Here is a 25,362-nt window from a genome sequence, read left to right on the forward strand (position 1 = left end):
GTCAGAAAGTCTCAAAACTGGGAGGGGCAGGAAGAATGAAGAGGAAAGCTACACGCCCCCCCCCCCCCCCGTCACTGAGCGTGGCGAACCCACCATTGCTCCTCTTGCACTGCAGAGGTAACTTTACCCCCCCCCCTTGGAGGGGAAGACAGAAAGGCAGGAAGTGCTGCACCGAGACTGACTTAAGGGAGGGGACTTTTCCAACAAAGCATAGTCAAGAATGAGCATATTTTTATTTTAAAAAAGCCTTTTGATTTCAGTTACATAAATTTGTGAAAATGTGTAAAATGGGAAATACATTTTGAGCAGTCCATTTCCCCTTTTATTTGTCACTATTTTAAGAATGGATTTACCAAGTTGGAGTCTCTGGTATGACTGCATGAGAAGCAGGAAACCCTACATCAGAGGGACTGTAATTAGTTCATCAGCCTTATTTGCATAGGCATAGATACCAAGCAAAACTGGAACATTTAGCAGGGACTGGTATTTTTGGGAGCACAACATAAAGCCCAGCAACCAACAGGTATTCTCCTACAACTGAGAAAGACCAAAACAGCAGAGAAGTGGGGGGCTAATTGAGAATAAACAGAGGCGGTTTCTTAACTGGGGTTAGACAAGGAGAGGGTTAGAAGAAGCCGGGCTAAGGGTGGGGAAGGGGAAATCAAACTACACCTATTAAAAATGAAAGACAGCTCCCTGCCAATGAATACAAAATAGACTGTACAGGGAGGGGGTGATAAATGCTATGCCACCAAAAATGAACGTCAGCTATCAAAGGGACAAATGGAGAGGGGTCTCAGGCAATTTTTTTAGCAGCAATATTCCTGAATTATCAAAGGACTTCCCTAATACCTTCCAAGAAATATCATGTCTGAGAAAGAAAATGAAAATAAAGTGCCCAACTTAACAAGAGTATTCCAGAATTTTATGTACATTTTGGCAGAGGAGCTAACCTCCTCTTTCTCATTTGTGCGAAGAAGGACACCCACCCACCCGCTCCCCCCATGCTCTGGATGGGAACTCAGCCACACAACCGCCTCTCCACCTCTTCCTCCTTCACATGGGCCCTGCTGCTCTGGACTCTTTCTCTTGAGGGCAAAGCTGCTATTTGTTTCTTCCTGGAAAACACCGAGGTGCCTCCTGTATATTTCCCTCTGCAGGGCAAGTTACAATTGGTGGTTTGCTCTGGGAAAACATTACCCCGGTAAACACTGCAGGCCTGCCCTGGAATGCCTTACATTTTGTGACTGTCTCCAATCACCAAGCTCCTTGAATCACAGAATCATACAGTTGGAAGGTATCTCCCAGGGTCATCTAGTCCAACCCCCTGCACAATGCAGGAACTTCGCAAATACCTCCCCCTTCGCTCACAGGATCAGCATTGCTGTCAGATGGCCATCTAGCCTCTGTTTAAAAACCTCCATGGAAGGAGAGCCCACCACCTTCCAAGGAGGAAGCCTGTTCCACTGAGGAACCACTCTAAACTCACAAATACCTCCTCCTAAGTTTACAGGATCTTCATTGCTGTCAGATGGCCATCTAGCCTCTGTTTAAAAACCTCCATGGAAGGAGAGCCCACCACCTTCCAAGGAGGAAGCCTGTTCCACTGAGGAACGGTCAGGAAGTTCTTTCGAAGGTTGAGTCGGAAACTCTTCTGATTTAATTTCAACCCATTGGTTCTGGTCATACCTTCTGGGACCACAGAAAACAATCCCACTCCATCCTCTACATGACAGCCCTTCAAGTACTTGAAGATGGTGATCATATTACCTCTCAGCCGCCTCCTCTTCAGGCTAAACATCCCCAGCTCCTTCAACCTTTCCTCATAGGACTTGGTCTCCAGACTCCTCACCATTTTCGTCACCCTCCTCTAGACCCGTTCCAGCTTGTCTAGATCCTTCTTAAAATGTGGTGTCCAAAACTGAACACAAAACTCCAGGTGAGGTCTTACCTGAGCAGAGTAAAGAGATACCATCACTTCACGTGATCTGGACACGAGACTTCTGTTAATGCAGCTCAAAACTGCATTGAAGCCACCACATCACACTGTTGACTCATGTTCAGCGTATGGTCCAGTAAGACCCCTGGATCTTTTTCACGCATACTACTGTCAAATCTAGTCTCCCCCATCCTATAACATGCCCTGGATTTTTCCTACCTAAATGCAGAACTTTACATTTACAACCCCTCTCAATTTACTATCACCTGCAAATTTAATAAGCATTCCTTCTATTCTTTCATCCAAATCATTTATAATGATGCTGAACAAAACAGAACCCAGGACAGATCCTTGAGGCACTCCACTTGTCACTTCTCTCCAAGAGGATGAGGAACTGTTCACAAGCACTCTCTGGATGCCATCTGTCACCCAGTCACAGATCCACCAAACAGTAACAGGATCAAAATCACATTTTACCAACTTGTCAACAAGGACAGTATGTGGAACCGTATCAAAAGCCTTACGGAAATCAAGATAAACGATGTCTACAGCATTCCCCTGATCCAGCAAGGTAGTCACTTTCTCAAAAAAAGATCCAGTTAGTCTGACATGACTTGTTCTTCAGAAACCCATGCTGGCCAGTTTGGTGCAGTGGTTAAGTATGTGGACTCTTATCTGGGAGATGGGGATAACATTTGCCAGCCTCTAATCTCCCGGCATCTCACCTATTCTCCAAGAATTCTTTAAAATAATGGCCAGAGGCTTGGAAGCTACATCTGCAAGTTCTTTAGTACCCTTGGATTCAGTTCATTTGGGCACTCCCCAATGAACTGATAAGTGATAAGGGTAGTGATAAGGTAGTTTCCTTATCACTACCCTTCCAGGAAGCCCCACCAAACAATGGGCACATCCACAAACCTACTGCCCTTTCACCACACCCCCTCCAGCCTAGAAATAGCAGCTCTCCAGCAGCCCTGGCCTCACTCAATGCACAGCAGCCAAGAAGGTCAGAGCACCTGCTCCGGCTGCAACACCACTGAGGATGTTCTCCGCAGCCGAGAACGAAACATCTGGAAGAAAAACTTTCTCCAGTAGAACACAGCACTTGAGCCCGAAAGATTCTACAATCCCTAATGATGTTACCAGCCGTGAAAACCTGAAATCTTTGATCACACCTTTATAGATTACAACAAACTGGTAATTATGCAGTACTTCAATGCGCAAATTCTGGCGGGCTTAACATTCAAAGACAGACACCTTTTTCATCCCTCCCCCCACCCCCAGTTCACAGTCTTTTCCAAAAGTGAAAGTTAGAAACTCCAGTGGGTGAGGTCCCTGCTCACCTTCACATCCCACAAAAGAATGCAGCTAGGGCAGAAAGGTTATTTATACACAGTCACAAACATGCAGATAAAAGGTAACACAAAGCATGTGCAGACTTCAGGCATTATAACATGGTAAAGATGAAGCAGGCCCCCATAAGCCCAGGAATCATAGCAAGACACAGTACTAGACAGGAGTCCCTGCATTAAAATACTCATACAGCTTGTTGCTCCTTCTTGTTACTTGTCATCTTTATCTCCTGTGGAGTCAGTGACGGGCTATGCCTAATTCCTGGACTGAACATGTCCTCAGAAACAACTTTCCCTTAGATGCAAAATAGCTTACGATGGATAGAGTGGATGGATACAAAACATACATGCTTGGTTGTTGCTTTATACAGGCTACGAAAAGGCAAGCCCATCGCTGTGACCTGCACAATCCTTTGCAGTAGGTAAAGGATCAAGATTTTGGAACAAATGTTTCAAACACCTTACTCACCTAATACAATTACAACCCATACAAACTGCACAATTTTGTTCAAGGAAACAAATACTCAGTGGATATATGTCAAGCATCCTTTTACAATGTACGATGTCTAGACTAAGATGAAAAAGTACGTAAATATCTTCCTGAATTCCCAACGCATTTAATATTAATGAAGAGTGATTTTTGGAGGAGGAGGAGGTTGGATGTACATCCCGCCCCCAGAGCAGCTTGCCCTCTCCTTTCCCCTTCCTCTTCCCACAACAGACATCCTGTGAGGTAGGTGATTGATTGATTGACAGACTGATTGATTCGACTGCTAGCCTGCCCTTCCCACAGACAGGCTCTGGGCAGGGTGCAACAGAGTCATAACAGTGAAATATACATATAAGCAGACTCAAAACCACAGTCTAATGTACAAAGATGGCGACTAAAATTCATTTCATATAATCTAACAGATCTAATGAAGCACCACTTATTTTGGCTCTTGTGGGACCGAGTCCACAGTAAGCTCATTTGCAGAGAAAGTGACCATAGGGGCCTGGTGGATAAATGACTAAACTGACCTCAAACGCTCTGTCTTGCAGGCCCCGACCTCCAGGGGGGAGCTCATTCCACCAGGTTGGGGCTGAGAGAGCTGTGAGCACTGCTCTTGTGAGGGCTGCTCTTTCAAGAACTGTGGCTGACCCAAGGCCATTCCAGCAGCTGCATTTGGAGGAGTGGGGAATCAAACCCGGTTCTCCCAGATCAGAGTGTGTGCACTTAGCCACAACCCCAAACTGGCTCTCTTATAAAATTAATCTGCTAATATTGTATATCCTTTGTATTACGTTTCTTAATTATGAAACCAATCAAAGAAAAGCTGATTGTACAAGCACTATTTGACATATGGAAACTACAACAAATGCTATAAATTGCAAAGTACAGGATCTTTCAATAGCCCCAACATTGTTTTGTTTGTTAATACAATTCTATATGAAATAGTGGCTTAATTTTTTTATAGCACTTCTATCTTGCCTTCCTTCCTCAGACTCAAAGCAGAGAATGATGATGTAACAACCAGGTGATAAGGACACGTCACAACAGTGCAATTAACAAAGCTAACACACAAACTAAAATATACAAGTTACAAATTTAAAAGCACTGGAATTTAAAGACACATAAGCGTGAAACCAGCCTAGCCAATTCTGCTGCAACAATTTAACCTCCACCAAATGCCTTCTGGAATAAGATGCCTTCCTAAATACAGGATGTGAAGGCACGACAGGTGCCAGCAGGGGGGGGGGAGCAGGAGGAGGAGGAGGAGGAGGAGGAGAGGAAGAAGAAGAAGAAGAAGAAGAAGAAGAAGAAGAAGAAGAAGAAGAAGAAGAAGAAGAAGAAGAAGAAGAAGAAGAGAAGAAGAAGAAGAAGAAGAAGAAGAAGAAGAAGAAGAAGAAGAAGAAGAAGAGAAGAAGAAGAAGAAGAAGAAGAAGAAGAAGAAGAGACATTTCCCATCGTCCCCATAACAGAGCTTTAATGTGTGGAAAAGGGCAGCTGAACTAAGATCCCACAGCCAGCCCTCGGACGTGTCCTCTGCCCAACTGCTGCAGGACGGTGACCTCGCTGTAGCCCCACAAACAGTCCTAATAGAGGGCATCTTAAGGAGAACCCCTCTGCAGGACATCTACGGCACAGGGGAACATAGAGACAGATGCAGTTCCCTGTGGACAAAGTTCCTAGGCTTAAAGAGAAGAGCCAGCACACTACACTGGGCTGGGAAACAGCACATGGGATGTAGCACTGAGCTTCCTGCCCCACCCGAGTGAGGAGCCCTGCATTTGGTGCCAATGGGAGTGAGCACCCACTAGGTCTTCAAAGGGGGGAGCTGCCACCATGCCCCCCACACACACACACAAGCTCATCATCACAACAGTCTTGTGTAGCAGAGAAGCAAACACCCCCCCCCCCCAAAAAAAAAGAATACGCCATCCACAAGTGGAGGAGTCCATTCATATAATGGTAGAAATAGTTATGCAGGTACAATTACTTGCTACTACCCTTAGGCTTCCACGACTACCCACTGACATACGCTCATCTTCATCTGAAACCTACAAAGATAAAAGGAAAAAGGAGAGCAGAGACTTTTAAAACGCCAGGCAAACTTCATATTGTGAGTCAGTGCACCACGGGAAATCCAGGGGAAAACATAAGAAAGCCTGCAGACCACCCCACAAACTTGCTGCATTCTTCATGTACATTTCAGGAAAACACACGCAGACACACAATCAGAAGCGATACCTTCAAAAGTAAAATGTATCATTTCCTGCCATATCATTGTCTTTCTGGGCATCTCACTTTATGTTACATTTCACAGCCCTGTGACCCACTAAAGTCCTCTGGCTGCAGGACGGCACCCTCCCTCTCACTTTATGGACACAAAAAACAATAACTTTTAATGATACTTGCAATTTCTTCTTTGAAAACAGGGTTTGGAGCTGGCTGCCAGTTATGGGTTAGAAATTATCCTTAATGCAAACCATGGTGAAGGGCCCCCTGGCTGAAGGGTGGAGGGAATCCTTGCAAGAGAGTTGGAGAGACAAGGATTCCTTCCCCCCCACAGACTCCCCTGGGTTGCTTCACTGGACACAAAAGAATGCAGAATTTTGCTTTCAACATATTCGTAGAGCCGCACTCCCCCAGATTCCCTCTGCAAGCAGAAGTGTATTCATTATTTTAAGTACAACATATAAACAATACTAACCGAAGTATATCTTCTCGATTTACGGTTGTAACGCTCAGTGTCTTCCTACCAAGGAGGGGGGGGAAGATAAAATATTGTCAGTACGGAAACACTGTCGTGTAACTTTAGAACTAACACTTAGGGCCAAGAGCATGTATGGATTCACAAAGACTGGACTTTATGATGAAGAAGGATCTCACAACTTCATTATGACCTTGCTTCAGAAATCTTGGGTGCACCTGAGATCATATGGTGGTGTTTGCTATTCCCTCCCCAAGTCCATGTACATTCTTTTATGCTGTGAAAATGCAAGATTAGGACTTCCGTCAGCCAAAGTTTAAAGCGCCATAATTCAGGAACCAGGAAGTATGTTGCACCAGTGCTTCTGATCCCCAAGTATACAGGGCACATGTTTACTACCTACACAGGCAACAGAGACAAGCACAACTGGCGTGGCCTGGCCTGCTACTTCCCCACAGGAATGAGGAAAGGTAGAAGGGTGTTGCGGAAAATGACAAGCAACCAGAAAGCAGGCTAACCCCAGGTCGGTTAAGGTGCTCTGGATTTAATTGTGTGCTGTTTTTATTTAGAAATGTTTGGTGCCACCTCTCCAGAGAATGCAACCTCTACTTCAACAATAGGCCTAAAGAATTCCTTATGTCTCACTTCTTCTTTTTCCCTCCTTATGACCGCGGTTCCCCTTCTAGTGTATGGGCAGTGCATCTGGGATCTCAGATGGGAGAAGCAGGCTCCTTACTCCTCTGGTGGTTTCCCAGTTACATGGCCTGGCCACCAGTGGGGCAGGGGTGCCGCAGCAGTAGGGTTTCTTTTCTTTATTTTCCGCCTGCCACCCCTCGGGGCAGTGGTGGGAACGGAAGCCGGGGTCTCCTCCCCGCAGCCCCCAGGCAGCAATAGAGGTTGGTGAAACAAGTGCCCTTGGCACTGCCATGCAGCTACAGGGTGGAAGGAGGCCGGAACCCTTGGGAGCTTCCTGCACCTCATGCTGGAACACATCGGGCTCCATCCATCCGGCTGCCGGGAAACAAGGGACAGGGCACTCCTGCCCCTGGCCAGAGCCAGAAGGGCCACAGCACAGTTCCACCCCTGCGCTCCTGGCCCAATGGCCGACAAAGGCTGACCATCCACAGGATTTCCTCTTTGAACCCCTTCCCTCCCCTATAAGCCTCTTGGGAGGCAGGTCTCAGAAAGGAAGACTGAAAGACAACAAATAAAGAGAAATAAGCAAAGTGTTTGGAGTTCTGAAAGAGAAGGAACTAAACACGCATGCAAGCGGATTTCTTAAAATATTTTATTTTCTGAGAGCACCTTACAAGTCCCAGACTTGAGAGATGGGAGACCCAGCTTCAAATCCAGCTCTCCCGTGTCTTAAGCCTGCCCCAGGAGCCTGTTGGGTGACCTTGGGTCAGTCACCACATTCTCCGCCTACCCTCCTTCCCTCACTTGGGGTTTCCACTGGGGAGAAAAGCAAGGTCTCCAGGAAGGAAACAGTTTTTTTACCTTGGAATGGCCATAGTACATCCAGGACTGCCGTATTTAGTTTACAGATTTAATTTGACATATGTAACCCCCTCCCCCACCCTGCTGCAGCCAAATTATGGAGACCCCGTTGCCCTTGCCTGCCTCTGCATATCGGCTCCTTGGCGGCCTGCCATCCAAACACCGTCTGTCCTGGGCCGGGGCTGCTCCCAAACTCAACAGGGATTTCATAGGCGACACTGGAAAACTAGCAATGCAGCGTCTTGCAAAGCATGCTGAGAGACTGCTGTCACATCCATTTCTATGCTGGTGAGTGGTCTCCTTGCCCTCCTGGCATGAGAATGCAGCTCTCTCTGGATGGCCTAAAGCCCCAAAGGAACCAGTGAAGCTCCCAAGACAAGGCACACAAGGGGGGGGACCACTTCAGGCACCACCAGGGCATCTTAAGGGGGGCTCTTGAGGCTTAATCCGTGAAAGACAGCCGTGCTATGGAAATATGTACTTAGGAACAGAGAAGCACCTCTTCAAGCAGGGGGAGCTGCTATGTTATTCAATCCCCCAAGCCTTTTGAGTAGTATTTTTTTAAATAAAGCCTACCATCCACTGCTCGATGTCACCAAACTTTGCCTCCAGACCACAATATTTCTACAGAAGGAAAAGAAAGGAAGTCAGGGTGAGAAGTACAGAAGCAGAAGTTTTAAGGTATGTCCACACCCTGCAGCTTCCAGCCCCCCAATCCAGAGAATGTTTGGCTTGAATAGCAACCACTAAGAAGACCCTCTTAGGTGTACCACGCAGGGACAACGTCTGCTCTCTCCAAGATGAGCTTGATCTGGAAATGATGTCAGGACATTTGCAGCCTCCCGGCATCAGTATTCACTCACCTTCCAACCAAGGCAGAAGGGGAGATAAAGAATGAAACCTATGACTAGAGCCAGGACAGATTTCACTTTCTGTCATCCTTGCCAAGGGGCCAAACTAATCTCCTCTGCATTGTCCCAGGGTTAGTATATGTGCTGCAGAACCAAGCACAAACAGCTTTAACATAAATACCATAAATAACTGAGCAAACATGACTAGACCTACTGGAAAGATTTCAGTTCATGGTAGTGATCAATGCATCCATCTGGAGAATTAAAAGCATGAGCGTGTTCTCTGTCAGAGTGGGGCATGCCTTTTTGAAAAACACATGCTGCAGCAGGAGACACTGGCTCAGCATCAAGCAGCCATAGGCGGGATGGTTAGAGACAGTGTGTGCTCCCGGATCACCTTTCCCATAGACTGCAGATGGTTCGAAAAGGACAAACATCCCTGATGAACTTCTCATCCACCAGAACCTGAGAACCTTGCGGGGGGGGGGGGGGGGCGGGCTGTCTTATCATAGCCACCCAGTCTGTCATGAATTGGAAAACCTCTATCTTGTGGTCAGAATACTGCAAGAAACCAACTCTAGTAACATGGGACTGTTACCTTTCTATGTCTTCAAACTGGACTGACAGCTCTTCACTTGGAACACAATGTCACATCTGCTGCATTTTGTATCATGCAACTCCATGCAGGAAGAGAATGTCTTCTGCACATTCTTCAAACATTTCTGCTACAGTCTGTGGTGCTCATTATCCATGATGATACCATCAGCTTGTAGCTCATTAGATAACACAGTTACTTCAGACTCAAAGTTTTCAGTTGTCAAGTTTCAGAAAGTCATGCATGACTGCTTAAAGAATTCTTGTAAATGTGTACAGCTTCCATTTTGTTCCATATATACCCCCCCTTGACATGGGATCAGTTTCTCTTCTTACTGTGGGTTTTCATGAGTCACTGAGCAAGTCTTTGGCCATGTTTCTTTTATGAGACACATTCTGCCAATTTTCTTTACAGTTTTCAGGTGTTGGAATTTGGGGGTGGTATTGTAATGCAGACCATTGTAGTTCATTGCGTTACACAGACTGCTTTGGGGACTCACATTACATTTTAGGTTTTTTGTTGTGAATGACGGGTGAGTTCTTGAAAATAATTAAAGCTGTTCAATTAAATTTATCCTTACAGGCATTTTAATTATTTTGCAATTTTCCCTTTTTTCAACCTTTTGGGTTACCTACGTTCTTTGGGTGGCATGCTCTCCCTCTTTTCCTTCTTTTTGGACAGAGTTTTGCTTAGGGGAGTTTTACTTGCTCTCTGGCCTTCAGATCGTTAACCAAGACCTCTGAGGTTGTCTGCAACAGCATAAATACGTAATATACTGCATTATAATTTTCCTAAAGAAAGATCTCTTGCCTCTAGTTGACCTAATTTGGATGGTTTGTAACATTTTTTCTTTCATAGCTTCCTGGTGTACCACAACTTGACATCTTCTTGTTCTTGATAGGCTGACAGGAGCCTCCATCTTCATTTTCTCACACCAGAACGAACATTTCCCCCATCTTTGCCAGACACGCAGGACCGCAGTGTCCCATGGTCAGGCGCAGGCGATGGGAGTGTGCCTTGGCAGGCCAAGGACTTCTGGGGGGATCTGCTTGCCAGGTTAATGGTGACCCAGCAGCCATTCCTTTCCTGACAGCACAGGAGGGGTTTCAATTAGTGCTGAATTGCTGGAAGACGAGTCAGCAGAAAAGAGCAGCCTCCTGTCAGCTCTTCTATGCTGCTTCAGTTGCTATGAGAACTGAGCCAGAGGTGGGTTTAAGCCACGGGGCAGCAGAGATATACTCTCCATTAGAGGAGGCGACTGGTGTTAATGATTCAGAGTTCTGGAAAGACCAGATCAGAAGCTTTGAGGACTGAACAGATTATTTCTGCGTCTCTAACACTTCACCTGTTCCCAGCAGTCGTTCATCATAGAGACAGACGGAAATCTTCACTCACAATAGCAGGATGGCAACCACAGGGCTGTGACAAATTGTCTCAGCAACTCCATGGTGGCTCGCAGTCCGATTGTCAACTTCGGAACAGCACAAAGAACTGCCAGTGGGAGAGAAGCCCGAGCCATAGATGCTTGTGTGCTCCGCACCCCACATCTGCCACCTGCACTGTGGCCTGGGGAGACAGCCCAGGGGGGCCCTCAGAACCTGGGAAGGGAAAGTGGCGGGGAGCGGAGAGAGGAGAGAGCTTCCTTGAGGTGGTTTAGAATCCTGCTTTGCCTCGGTCACTCCAGGGCTCAGCAGCCTGGTGGCCTAGTGCAAGGGTGGCCGAACTGCAGCTTGGGAATCACACGCTGCGGCTTTTGCCCACCCTCCCCAAGGTCAAGCAGAAACTTGATGCAGGCTCACTCACTCTCACATAAACCTGCTCAGGATCGAAACCTCAGTCAGGCTCTGCACACTAACTCATGAGTAGGCCACCATTCCCACCGTGTGCGAAGCAGGGAAGGAGGGGGAAACAGGCAGGCTTGCAAGCTCTTCTCTACCACGGAGGTCACCTGGAGACCCAGAGTGGGAAAGAGAGCGCAAAAGCCAAGAGAGCCACTGGAAGGGCGGTGCAGGGTTCCCCCTTAGCTTCATAGTTCTTGGGGGAGCTGTATTTACTAACCTTGGTATCAAGGCAAAGGGAGATGCATGATGATGCAAACGGCAGTCAGTGATCTATATACTCCATGTATGTTTCCTTCTTCCACTGCTGCCAAAAATAATTCCCTAACCTTTCCTTATGCTGGTCTTATGGGAACTGTTATTCCCAATGTTTGTTTTTTAAAAAGCCTCCCTGTAGCATGGTCATGCTGTAAAGTGCTTACCTATGTATTTTATTTTTCTGTGCAAAGAAAGTATTAAGAGTTCTAATAAAGACATAGGTGAAAATATTTGTTCATGTCTTGCAGCTCTCAAACACCTGACATTTATTCTATATGGCTCTTACATTAAGCAAGTTTGGCCGCCCCTGGCCTAGTGTCTGTTGTTGGGGAAGAAGATAAAAGGAGATTGTGAGTCGCTCTGAGACTCAGACTGGGGGGGTGAGTGGGATATACATCCAATGTCGTCCTCTTCTTCTAGTGTAAGGCATGTACCAGTGCATGGTTCTCATTTGTAGTCTTTGACGGTTACTGAGCTATAATAGGGCAGGCAAAGGTCTGCAGCAAAAGGAACACCTTTAAACTCCTAAGCAGCCTGGCAGTCATGGGGGTTCTCTCTAGTCTGTAAAGGAACTGTATCTCCATATATATCTCTTCATAAGTTATATGTGTTTAAGTACGGTAGCTCCTGAGGATTCACAATCTACCTTCCCCCAAAATGTAAAACAAACCTCGAACTTGTTCTGTTTCCTTCAAGGTGAATTCAGCGTGAACAAGGCTGGCCACAAGGTGGGGAGGGGATCCACCTAAAAGGGAAGGCCCATCATGACTTCCCTCGGGGAGGGGGGGCAAGCACAGGCAGGCGGGGGGGGGGGGGGCATGTTCTCTGCCCGGCTTAATGGCATGACAGTTTTGTGTGGAGCAGCAGGTCGTCAAAGTCAGAAGATGCTTACCCCATGAGGACAGCACGTCACTGTACTGAAGGGCAGAGCCTCATCCCACTAAAAACTATCCTAGTGCCCACTCCAGCTACCCCATTTCACCACCACAGTGTCCCACTGGTGAATTCTGAGCTTTTGATTAGACCAGCAGGTAAACAATGATAACTTGTTCCCAGATGAATTGGAGAAGACTTTACATTGTTAAGGGGGAAATTCTGTATTCTGTAAAGTGTTCTTAAAGTTGTTGCAGATTTTTGGGGCTGTATGGCCGTGGTCTTGGCATTGTGAGACCTGATGTTTTGCCAGCAACTGTGACTGGCACCCTCAGAGGTATAACCCAGAAAACTGGAGTTCTCTCTGGGTCTTTGACCAGTTTTCTGGGCTATACCTCTGAGGATGCCAGTCAAGCTCCTGGCGAAATGTCAGGGCTCACAATACCAAGACCGCGGCCGTACAGCCCGGAAAACCTACAACAACTAATGAACTCTGGCCATGAAAGCCTTGGACAACCTACTGTTCTTAAAAGGGTATCGCAAGTCAATTTGCACTGATTTTCTTTTTAAAGATCCATATGAGCACTTGGGGGGGTGGGGGAGAGCAGGGAGAGAAATGATATCCTGAACACTTTCCATCACATCCCTGTGACAACTTTAAAAACACTGCAGTGATGTTTTTCCAGGCACTCATTAGAGCACTACAGAAACCTGTGAGTCTCATTTGATCTGAAACCAGGTGAAACAGACAATATCCTGCCGATAATCACAACTGCCCTGTAGAAGACTCTGGAAAAAATGTCGCCCATCTGCAGCCTGAATGGAGAGCAAAGCACACAGTGTGCACACAGCAAGCACAGCCCTGCAGAAACATCTGCCTCACTCTGCCATTCTGCCACTTGCAGCATGCATTAATGGGTGGCCACTTAGTAAAAACATGCAAGAAACGTCACGTAAGCAAAAGGTCTGCAAAAGGTCAGAATCCTCTGAGGTTTTAAATATGCAAATGAAAAGAATAGCAGCAGGGTTACCAGTTAGGACACTCTGGGATTTATTTATTTATTTCTGCAGATTTATAGGCCAGCCTTTCCCATAGTGGGCTCAGGGTGGCTTCCAACATACTAAAAACAATTAAAACTAACACTAGACAATCTAACAGATAAATAATGAAATCAAACAGCTAAAACAGATTAATACAGTTAAGCCACAGCTCAAGTTAGTTTAAGGCAGCATGGATAGTGTGGACAGATCAATTAAGGCACACTTGTCCCAACCTAGATGTCTAAGATGTCAGCTGTATCGATTTAAAGCAGTCAGTGCAGGGAGGCCAGTTTAGATGGTGTAATAGTGTAAGGACGTCCGTCTGCCTCAGCCATAGGTCTGGCAGAACAGCTCCGTCTTACAGGCCCTCCGGAATGGTAACAAATCCGGGAGGGCCCGAGCTCCATAGGGAGCTGATTCCACCAGGTCGGGGCCAGGGCCAAAAAAGCCCTGGCCCTGGTCAAGGCAAGCCGGACATCCCTTGGGCCAGGGATGGTCAGAAGATGTTGACTGGCCGATCGTAATGACCTCCGGGGCTCATATACGGTCCTCTTTGCACAATACACTCAAGGGAACACTTTCCCACGTTGAGCAAATTGCTGGAAATATTTATTCTACACAGTGTTCTAGTTAGTTAGGAGAGGAGACAACAAAACAAAAGCCTGTAGCTGGTGCTATTTACAGGGCTGACTCTAAAATAAAAGACAGGGGCCACACCTTCCTCCTCATATGAAGCTGCCTACACAGACTAGCAGCAGCTCTCCATGGCCTGAGGCATAGTTCTGTCACATCCCCTACTGGCAGGTGCATTCAACTGGAGATGCCAGGGCTTGAACTGGGATCAGAGACTCAATCCCTCTGAGCTGTGGCTCCTCTTCTTCAGTCTAATCTCACCCCACCCCAAAAAGCAGAGCACCTAATGCTCAGTTTCCCCTTTAGCTTCTCAGGCATCCTTGGCTTTCAAAATATTGAACACCTTCGGAGGGTGGTTCTGAGTTTCTTAGGCATGCTGGTCCTGCCGCCCCCCCATCTCACAGAGACTTCAGTCCTCCCTCTGCGGCAAATCTCCATGGTGGAGCAGGATGTGGCATTCAGAAAGAGTGACGGAGACAGACAAAGCCTTAGCTGAACATTTGCTTCTTCTTCCTGCTTCACTTCAGTTCTGATTTTGCAATGGTACTAAACTAACTGGGAGAGGGAGGGTTTTTTTAACAATAAGCAGATCAAATGTACTCAGTGTCAGTTAAGCGAACAGTGATTTTTTATGGATTAGAAAAAACTGACAATGCCTTAAAGATTTCAAAATATTTCCAAGTATCATCAAGCAGATTTGTCACATGTTACCAAGATGCCCAATGCAAAAGGAACAAATGCATGCAATCACCGAGAAGCTTAGAATGCCCTACCTTTTGAACTTGATAGATCTATGCAGTGATGGGAGGGAAAAGAGAAACAGATAAGGTGGTAAAAAAGAATGCAAAAGTACACTGCGCTTTAAGGCAAATTATACTTGTCCAATAGGCCACCTGCAGGCTCAATAAAATGCTGACAGGCCAACTTCACGGGCTGGCACCAAAGGTGAAGAAAAACTGAACTGGACAAGGCCATAATTTTGCACGGAGATCATCAGTGCAGAAGAATCTGCAGAGGAGACAGGTCTTCAATAAAGCCCTTTCTCATATTAAGGCCAAGCAATAGGCCAGCTGCTCCTCTACTCTTTCAAGACGATAATACCAGATGGGTAGCTGAGTTAGCCTGTAGCAGCAAAACCTCCCCTGCCCACACCTATATGCACACACACACAGAGTAAAAAGCAGGAGGAGTCTGGCTTCTTTAGATACTGGCACACTTGTTTAATCTGGGGCGGGACTCCCAACTGACAAAAGGCTCCTTGTGCACACATCTGGTGGTCCAAAGGAGAGCTCTGGCAAGGAAGGAGCAAACCACCACCTTGCAACTTATCAGCACAGTCACACGCTAAGAAGTGTTTATTTAGTATGTTTTTCTTCATCCTTCCTTTAGAGCTCAGATTGGTATATATTCTCTTCCCTCTAGAGATGTGAAGGTCCCCCCCATCCCAAAAAGGAAAAAACCTGTTTGAGATCCCCCCCAACCCCATTAAACCCTCAAGGCCTAAAAAAGGCTGATGGAAAAACTGGAAATTTTGGGGAGTACTGAAAAAAAAATACATCTACAAAACATTTTCTTCTTTAGAATGAAGCAGATGCTTTTGAATACAATGTGGGCATGTTGTAGACCAGGGGTGTGTGGGCCAAATTCACACCATGCAGGGCTCAAGTTTGGCCCAAGAGCAACTTCTTTCTCTTGCTTCCTTTTCAATGGCTGCTGCTGCAGCCACACCCTAGCTTGCTTTTTCCCCAGCTCCCTCAGGGGCTCTTTACTGCCTGCTTCCTACCTCTTGCCTCCCTCCCCCCACTCCCACAGAGAGAGAGGGAGAGAGAGAGAGAGAACACAAAGTTGGAGTCCTGTGGTAGCTTTAAGACCGATAACATTTTATTCCAGGTATAAGCTTTTGCATGCAAGCACACTGCTACTTCTTCTTGGACTGATTCTCCTGACAAGCACAATTTACATCGAGAAAATTATTTTGGCTTATTCTGAATTTTTTTCTTTTTAAAAATGGATTTGTTTTCTTCCAAAAAGACTCTGGTTAGGAATCACAACACTTACGTATATCTTGGAGAGTGGAGTGATTTCAGACGCCAAATGATAATAGCACACATTGGTAAAGACAGGAAAACTAGCTCTCAATTCAGCCCAGGAGGATGCTTCATTATCAACTGCAGTCTCTCTAATCTCCCTTTGAAATTCCTTTGTAAGAGCACTGCTATTCTTAAATCAGTAACTGACTTATGTCTAATGTCAGACTTATGTCCATTTATTCTTTGCATCCTCCTGGATTGAATCCTCCTGGACGGAATTGAGATGTTTCCTATCTCGTTACCAAATGCTGGTACCTCAATGCCTACAACCCCTCTGCATATCACATCTAATCCAATCATGCCTGCTATTATCATTCACCTGCTATTGCCATTCTGCGTCTGAAATCACCCTTACAATCACCTCCCAGTACCTCGTGTTACATTTTATGGCATGCATGGCCTGGCCCAACAAAGTGACATTCGTGTCAGATCTGGCCCTCATAACAAATGAGTCTGCCACCTCTGCATAGACTAGACAGCCCTTAAATCCAACATGAATTTATACACCCAGCCAGATACCTGGCCTTCATTAGCAGAGTATGCAGGACTTTCATTGCTTTTGCTTATCCTTTTAACCTGACCCTTCCCTTGTGGCTGACCTTGTCACTTCACCCCCGGACCACATGTCACATAAACACACAGGTTGGTAAGGCAGCATAGGGTGCACCAGTTTGCAGTTTTCTCTCAAGTACTGAGTATATTTGCAATTTTAATTGTAGAAAACTAAAGCATTTATAGCTTTTAAATTCCATAAATATGCCAAATATGCTAAATGAATTATAACTGCTACATTTTATGTTGTTAACAACTGTGAAATACATGAAATTGTGTATGCTTTATTAGTTATGCCTTCTCTGAACCAATGTATAAAGTATTTATTCTGTACCACACGTTCAGCAGTGATTTTCAGTAGTATTGTTAACCTCAAACACAGAAGAACACCAACACCAAGAAAATATAAGCTTATGTTAAGACACAAAATTTTAAGTGTGTACAAGGGAAAGCAGCAAATCTATATGATGCCACTTCCTGCTTATCCAAATGAAAGGCGTTTTGCTCCTCTAAGCTCCTCTTCTAGTTGAGGGATAATTATACCCACAGCATACCATTCATACCATCATGTAAAACATAGCCTTGACTATATTTATCCGGTTGCATCATGACCCTTGAAGCCTGGTCTTTCTATATTAGATGGCAAACAAAGAGTCCTGAGCAAAGATATTCCAGAAAGTCTGCATGGAACATTACTTCAGTTGCACAGAACTGCAATGGAATGAGCCTTTGAGAATGTACAAGCTGTCCCTTAAATTCAGTCTTCTAAGACAGGAGCAACTCCTCAATCCCCTCTAATGATTACATTTATTCTTAACACAGAAATAGGACCTATATGGTTTAAAAACAGACATGGCATCTCTATGTATTAGAGCATCTCAAGAACTCTGCTGCTACATATGAAGGCACCACTGGGAGTCTCATGCGGCCCTTTGAAAAGAGTGTGTTGGGTCTCCCAGCTCCCTCCTCCGTAAGTGGTGGAAGTACAGAGGGGAGCATGAGAGGGCGGGCACGAGCAGAGGAGTGAAGCAAATGCCCCTTCTGTCCACATCTTCAGGTTGGATTCTCATTTTGTGTGTGGCCACTGGCTGGGGCCCATCCTCTCAGCTGCTGCTCTTGTCCTGGCCAAAGCTGCCACCCACAGCAATGCTGGAGTTAGGGAGGGCACAGTAAGAGCTGGGGGGTGGGGACGGAGACACCACAACAAAGCCTCTCTTCCAAACTAGCTAGTTGCACTGCTTGACAGAAGAATGTGCCCCCGAGTCCCTGAGGACACAGCCTAACTTGGTACACCTTGAACCCTGGTCTCTCTCTAGAGATGTGAAGGTCCAGGGTAAATCAGCAACACCACCACTGTTGCCACCATCACCACAGCCACCATCACCACCACCACCACCATCAACATTTGCCTGCCTCCAATCTTCTGGCACATCACCTGTTCTCCAAGAACTCTCAGAAATAGTGGCCAGAGGCTCAGAAATTAAGTCTGCAAGTTCTTTTAGTACCCTTGGATGCAGTTCATCTGGCCCCAAGGACTTAAGTTTCATTTAAAGAAACAAGGTGTTCATGTACTACCTCAATGCCAATTCTAGCCTACAACTCCCTTCCCTCATTGTGTGTCCTGTTTTTGACATATTGAGCGCCATTTTTTCCACAGAAGAGAAGACTGAGGAAAAGTAGGAATTGAGCAGTTCTGCCCTCTCTTCATCATGTTACAATTTCACTTTCCTGTCCCCGCAATGGGCCTACCATGTCCTTGCTCTTTTTCTTACTTTGAACATGAAAATAACCTTTTGTTTTGGTTTTTAGCATCTCTCGCCAGCCTAGGCTCATACTGAACTCTAGCTTTCCGCTCTACAGGCACTGGTTATTTGTATATATTCCTCCTTGGTTTAAGACCTCCTTCCATTTCCAAAATTAGTCTTTTTTATTTCTCAAGCCTTTAGAAAGCTGTTTAAGGAGCCACCTTGGCTTCTTTAGTCTCCTCCCATTTTTCCTTCTCACAGGAATCATTTGTGATTGTGCTTTCATATTTCACTTTGAAGAAACTCCCACCCCTCTTGAACTCCCTTCTCCTTAAGTATTTCTGATCATGGGATTCTACCAATAGAAGACACGGAAGACTGAAGATGAAACCAGTGAACCTGTGCAGGGCAAATACGACTCCTCCCTTGAGAACCTATTTCGCAAAACTGACTCCTCTGATGTTCCCAGTTGTTATTGTTAAGAGAAGTGATTTTCTTGTACAAAACTCTTGTCACTTGGGCAGAAAGCAAAGGAAGCCAGGAAGATGCACCAAGGATGTTCTCAAACCCTAACGGGGGAGGGGGGTTGTTGCTGTTTTTACTGTTTATTAAAATCAATTAAAACACTGGACGTAGTGCAGCTCATACCCCTATCAATGTCCCCTCTAAGCTGAGTTAATGTGAGTTCGCTCACAGTTTTTTAGCCTCCAGCTCACACATGTTTTTCTTAGCTCAGGAAGGATGGCCCCCCAGAGCAAACTAATTGATGCAGTAGCCAAATCACTTGCTCACAACTGTAATGCCAGTAGCTCATGAAGTAGAATTTTTGCTCATAAGTCTTCACAGCTTAGAGGGAATATTGACCCCTATAGTCCCCACTAGACAACCCTGAATGTGCTTTCTTACTCATTTTATTCTCACTGGTGAACTTGACACTTCAGTAATATTACTGACAGCCCAGTCACCAGCTTATGTGCAACGAAGCCGTGCCGTGCTCAGTCCGATGTGCTCCCACGGAAGGATGTCTGTCCATCCCCTGGCCTGGGTGGGTCTCCTCTGATCCCAGAAGCAGTCTCCAAGCAGCATCAGCCCTGATCAGTGCATGAGGCAGAGACAGAACCACCTCTGGACATCTCTTGCCCTGGAAACTGCTGCATGAGATCGCCATAAATCTTAGGAGCACTTTCCTCCACCACCAGCTCCAAGCGCCTCTAAGACTGCAGGTGAGACTAGAAATGTGCTCCAAAGCCGGAGATGCTATCGAAGTATCAGCAAGGCCCAGCACATCTACACAACTAAATCACAACTGGATGTGAGAGCGATCTGGCTGTGACTTCTGTCACCCCATCAATCGCCAGGGTTGATTCGGCTGATCTGGCTGGCTAGGCGGATGTCCCCTCCCTCCCTCACTGCTCCACATGCATCCCTCCCGAAACTGCGCACTCAATGGAAGAGGACGACCTTCTCAGATAGGAGGAGTGTCCTGTTCTTCGGTCAAGGGTACATGATAGCTGCGTTCTCCTGCTAGAACCTCCAAGCAAGCTCAAGGTCCATTGGTAGGAGAACGTGGGGTAGTCAAGCTTCCAAGACTCTAGACACCTGTACACCTACACAGAAGTGTAGCCCCCTCCTCTATCTTCAGATAACTAAACCCACAGATTGGGGCCACTCCACCACTAAGCAGATTTTCCCGCAAACTTGGGGAATTCCCCATGTTTATAGAAAAAAATGTACATATCTGTAGAATCCTCCTCCTCCCCAATACAACTGCATTGTCTGTGCCTGTTAGGGTGCCACTCCCGCTCAGTGCTGACACCGGCAGCTGGGCCCAGGGGAGGAGGAGGAAGAGGGTTCTGGCTGCCGCTGAATGCCCGGTTGCAGCAGAGAAGGATATCAGCAGCCGATCTGGGTCTAAGTGCAGCAATGGCAGGGGCCCCCTTCCTCCCCACGCCTCCAAGCACACAAGGAATGGTCTTGAATTCAGGAGGGAAACAGCCTGGAAAAACAACAGATCTCCAGCTGCAGCAGCAAAAACCCCCATTCCACTGTGAGTCATGAGCACTGCTTACCACCCCCCACCTCTCCTCCAGTTCAATGCCTGCCACTTTAATCACCTGCCACTTCAGTACAATGCTGTGTTTCGGTACCTTTAAAAGGGAGGCTCTGATTTCAGGGAGTCTGTGAGGAATTTATTTGAGGAGAGACAGGAAAGTGCAGTCATCTCCAAATTTGATTTCTGCAACGATGCAACTGTAATTGTTACAACTTCCAACCCCATAATCAATTAAAACACTGGATATAGTGCAGCTCATCCGTATGCACAGAGTGTGCGTGTACACACACACCAGCAGAGCCTGGGGCTGGAAGGCATGTCTCCTCTCCTCTGCTTCCAGGCCATGGCAAGAGAGGCTGCCATCCAAGGCCAACTTCTCCCTCCCTGAAAGCAGTACATCCAGTTGCACAAGTCCTGGCTGGAGGTACATCCAGAACCTGGCTACACTGAATAAAGACACAACTGGAAGAGAAGACAAGAGAACTGGCTGGAAGGATGCATTCCGGTCCCGGGGCCCTCCCACCCTCCCTCCCTCCATCCACAGGCTGCACCAGAGCATCTCACTCCAGCCAGCGCCTTCCTCCTCTTCCCCATACTGGAGCATATCTTTGGGGCATGAAGGCCCCAGGCAGCCCCACCACGGTGTTCTTCTGTCTCACGCCTCCATGTGCTGGCTCTCCTGCAGTTAGACTTCTGATTCAACTCAGTTTACTTGAGAGAGATCAGGAAACGGCTCTCAAACCAATGAAGACCTCTCAAATGGGGCTCTTTCTTTTTGGTGTAATTATGTATCAAGAAACATAATTGTGCCTCTATTTTATGCAGTTGTAAAAAATAGTTTAGGAAAATTCTGGTCTTGTCTGCTTCTACCTAGTTTAAGTTAGTAGAATAAGAACAAATTTCACAACATTGTTACATATTTAATCCATTTCAAGGTTTTTGTGCAGAATTCTTACAAACAGCACATATTTGGACTCCAATAAGAATAAAGAAGAAAGCCACACACCTCTTTCTGCTGCCGCTCAAGCTCCTTCATTCGGATTTCCCGAGCTTCAACGCGTGCTGCTCGCTTTGCCGCAAGCCTGGCTTCAGCCTATCAAAGCAAAAAAATTAAATGCCATAAATGTCATGCTGCTTGAAAAAACAACAGAGTTCATGTCTCCCCACCACCACCACTGCCCCACATGAGTGCTCTCTGTTTTGCCTACAGAAAAATGGAAACATTTGGGGAGCACCGCAAGAACTACTGCGGGGTTGGTTTTTTGTTTTTGTTTTTTTTTGGGGGGGGGAGGGAGGAATGCATGAAATGTATAGCATTCAGTATTTCCTGAGGAAAATGGCACAAGGGGTTTTAAAGAGCAAAATGCACAGGGTGACACCAGCATTATTTCAAACTCCACCCCCCCCCCCAAATTAAAAAAATCACAAAGGACAAATGCTAAGTCATCTCCAGGACCCAACTGAAATGAGTGGTGAATGAAAAAGCTCTTGGCTGCCTTCTGTTTAGTGAAGGGAGGACTCGAGTCATACAAACGTCTAGTAGACGGAGCCACAAGGCATCATGCTTGCACAACAAAGCAGCTCATTATAAGACCAGGAGACACTTGGGTGAGGATTCCACGATCCATCAGCAGAAGATGCTGGCTGTTAAAAGATCTTTCCCAGGCTTCTCTACCCTCTGCCCAGCAGCACTTTCCCACCCTAAGACAGTGTATTCTTGGCAGGGGTGGACTGGCAGGCCAGAACAATCCTGGAAGAAGTTCACACATCCTCCCTCCTGGAGCCACTCCCCCCCCCCCACCTCACAGAAGGTCAACAAGCCCGCTAGGAAGGAAAAAGGCCCCAAGAGAGGAATGCAGGTTTCAGCAGTAGGGGCTTCTCTTTGCTGGTCTGGGCAGACACACGCCCACACACCCAGTGGAGATACCAGCCACACAACTGCTCCTCCTCCTCCTCCCAGGCCCCACTGTGGGCGGGGCTTAGAGCAACAGCCCACCAGATTTCTGCTGGTGAAGGAAGTGGCCAGTCCTTCCTGATTCCCAGGGCTACAGGGCCCAAACTGGCATGCAGGTAGGGAGGCTACAGTGAAGAGCCAAAGGGGATGGTGGCACTGCCCTTTCTGCCACCAGCAAAGCTCCACTGATGGGGGTGGAGTGATTTCACCTCCTCCCACCTCCCTGCTGCTACAGGCATTTGCAGAGCCTTCTCCAGAGGAGATGCTGCATAACCTGCCACTACCTGCTACATTAACACTTAGCAACAAATACTTTTTAAAAAAAACAATTTTACTGATAACATATGGTAACAATATCTAATTATATCATTACTGTCTCTAACTCATATGATATTTTCCAATCCCCCCTCCCTCCGTTACTAGACTCCAGCCGAGGTTATATACTTAAGTTCAGTTATAAAGGTACCCTTAACCAATCAAAGTTCAATATCTTTCTTTTCTCATATTCATGTTAAAAATTGTCCAATGTCTTTTTTACATTCCACTCTTGCTCTATATATCCTCTAAATTTCTTCCACTCCTTTTTAAACACGTCCAAATCATAATCTCTTAAAATTCTTGTTAATCTGTCTATCTCACTCCACGATAAAACCTTCACAATCCAATCCCATTTCTCTGGTATTTTTTCTTGCTTCCACAACTGCGCATACAATGTCCTAGCAGCTGAAAGCAAGTATCAAATTAGAGTTCTATCTTCTTTTGGAAATTTTTCCATTTGTAATCCCAGCAGAAAAGTCTCTGCAACTTTCTTAAAGTCGTATTCCAAATTTAGAAATTTCTTGTTGTATCATCTGCCAAAACTTTTTCGCTTTTTCACAAGTCCACCACATATGAAAAAAAGAACCTTCATGATTTTTACATTTCCAACATCTATCCGACATCTTTTTACTCATCTTTGCCAGTTTTTTCGGAGTCATATACCACCTGTACATCATCTTAAAACAGTTCTCTTTAATACTCTGACATGTTGATATTTTCATCGAGTTCTTCCAAAGATACTCCCATGTATCCATTTGTATTTCTCTGTTCACATTAATTGCCCATTTAATCATTTGAGATTTTACTACTTCTTCTTCTGTAGACCATTTCAATAATAATTTATATACTTTCGATATTAATTTTTCGTTATCTAAGCAGAACCCTTTCCAATTCCGTTTGCTCACGTCTAATTCCAACAGATTTAATATCATTTTCCATCAAGATTTTTATTTGTTGCATTTGAAACCAGTCATACTTATTATTTAACTCTTCTGCAGATTTTAATTCAACTTTATCACCTTGAATCTTTAACAGTTGATTATATGACATCGCTCTTTCTTCATCAGATTCAGCTGTTATTTTTATTACTTCTGCTGGTACTATCCAAAGCGGCTTTCTCTCATCACCATATTCCTTATATTTTATCCAAGTGTTTAGTAAGCTATTTCTAATATAGTGGTGAGAAAAAAGACCATCCATGTTATTTTTCCCATAATACATATAAGCTCTTGATTGTTCTCATCAAACCAGTCCTTGTTCTTCCTTGTAAGAGATCAAGAGATCCAAGATTTACTGGCGAAAAAGAGATCTGCCTACCAAGCACATCTTGCTCAGCCCTCCTGTCCTGGGAAAAAAGCAACCTTTCGCGCTGCATGTAGCAACCTCCAGCGCAAGCTTTGAGACATTCAGAACGAGTGGTGGACCAAGCTTGCAGAGAGAACCCAGCTGTGTGCAGACACTGGTGATTTAAGAGGGTTCTACGAAGCCCTGAAGGCAGTATATGGTCCATCATATCAGGCTCAGAGTCCCTTGCAAAGTGCAGACGGCCAAGTGCTCCTCACAGACAAGGCATCCATACTGAACCGGTGGTCGGAGTATTTTCAGGTTCTCTTCAGTGCCAACTGCATAGTTCAAGATTCAGCAATCCACCTCACCCCACTTCAACCAGTGAAAACAGAGTTGGATGAGATCCCCACCCTAGAGGAGACTGTTAAAGCCATCAAGCAACTGAAAAGTGGCAAGGCAGCGGGAGTTGATGGAATTCCACCAGAGATCTGGAAGCATGGGGGCACAGTACTACATAGCTCACTTCACAAAGTACTTGTCACCTGCTGGGAACAAGGCAAATTACCACAGGACTTTCGCGATGCAATCATCATCACCCTATACAAGAACAAAGGGGAAAAGTCAGACTGCTCCAACTACCGGGGGATAACCCTGCTCTCCATCGCAGGCAAAATCCTTGCCAGAATACTCCTGAACAGACTGGTGCCCACCATTGCAGAAGAACTCCTCCCAGAGAGCCAGTGCGGCTTCAGCGCTAACAGGAGCACCACCGACATGGTATTTGTTCTCAGGCAGCTCCAAGAGAAATGCAGGGAACAGAACAAGGCTCTGTATGTGACTTTTGTCGACCTTACCAAAGCTTCTGATACCGTTAGCAGGAAAGGCTTTAGGCAAATCACGGAACGTTTAGGATGTCCCCCAAGGTTCCTCAGCATGATCATCCAACTACATGAAGACCAGCGAGGCCAAGTCAGACACTGCAACGACCTCTCGGAGCCCTTCCCAATAGGCACAGGTGTAAAGCAAGGCTGCGTTCTCGCGCCAACTCTCTTAACGGTCTTCTTTAGCATGATGCTTCAAAGAGCCGCAGTAGATCTAGATGATGATGATGGTGTCTACATCCGCTACCGCACCGATGGCAGCCTGTTCAACCTGAGGCAACTAAAGGCCCACTCCAAGACAATGGAAAAACTCATCCGAGAGCTACTGTTTGCTGATGATGCTGCACTCGTCTCCCACTCGGTATCAGCTCTGCAGCATATGACGTCCTGCTTTGCAGAGGCTGCCAAGCT

General features: G+C 46.0%; 1 protein-coding gene and 1 non-coding gene across 2 annotated transcripts in view; both read right to left on the reverse strand.

Annotated features, from left to right (window-relative positions):
- LRRFIP1 (LRR binding FLII interacting protein 1) overlaps positions 1-25,362 on the reverse strand; it is a 104,029-nt gene that overhangs the window by 73,915 nt on the left and 4,752 nt on the right. Inside the window, exons 2-6 of the mRNA XM_060257070.1 lie at positions 21,518-21,604; positions 14,845-14,862; positions 8,559-8,606; positions 6,486-6,530; positions 5,782-5,832 (exon numbers count right to left, since the gene is read on the reverse strand). Of these exons, the coding sequence (XP_060113053.1) occupies positions 5,782-5,832; positions 6,486-6,530; positions 8,559-8,606; positions 14,845-14,862; positions 21,518-21,604 (249 nt within the window). The remainder of the gene's footprint in view (positions 1-5,781; positions 5,833-6,485; positions 6,531-8,558; positions 8,607-14,844; positions 14,863-21,517; positions 21,605-25,362) is intronic.
- LOC132585538 (U6 spliceosomal RNA) lies at positions 8,892-8,993 on the reverse strand. Its single transcript, XR_009556323.1, has one exon. It is a non-coding gene; the product is annotated as a U6 spliceosomal RNA (small nuclear RNA).

This window comes from Heteronotia binoei, chromosome 16 (assembly GCF_032191835.1).
Source record: "Heteronotia binoei isolate CCM8104 ecotype False Entrance Well chromosome 16, APGP_CSIRO_Hbin_v1, whole genome shotgun sequence".
Classification (NCBI taxonomy): Eukaryota; Metazoa; Chordata; class Lepidosauria; order Squamata; family Gekkonidae; genus Heteronotia; species Heteronotia binoei.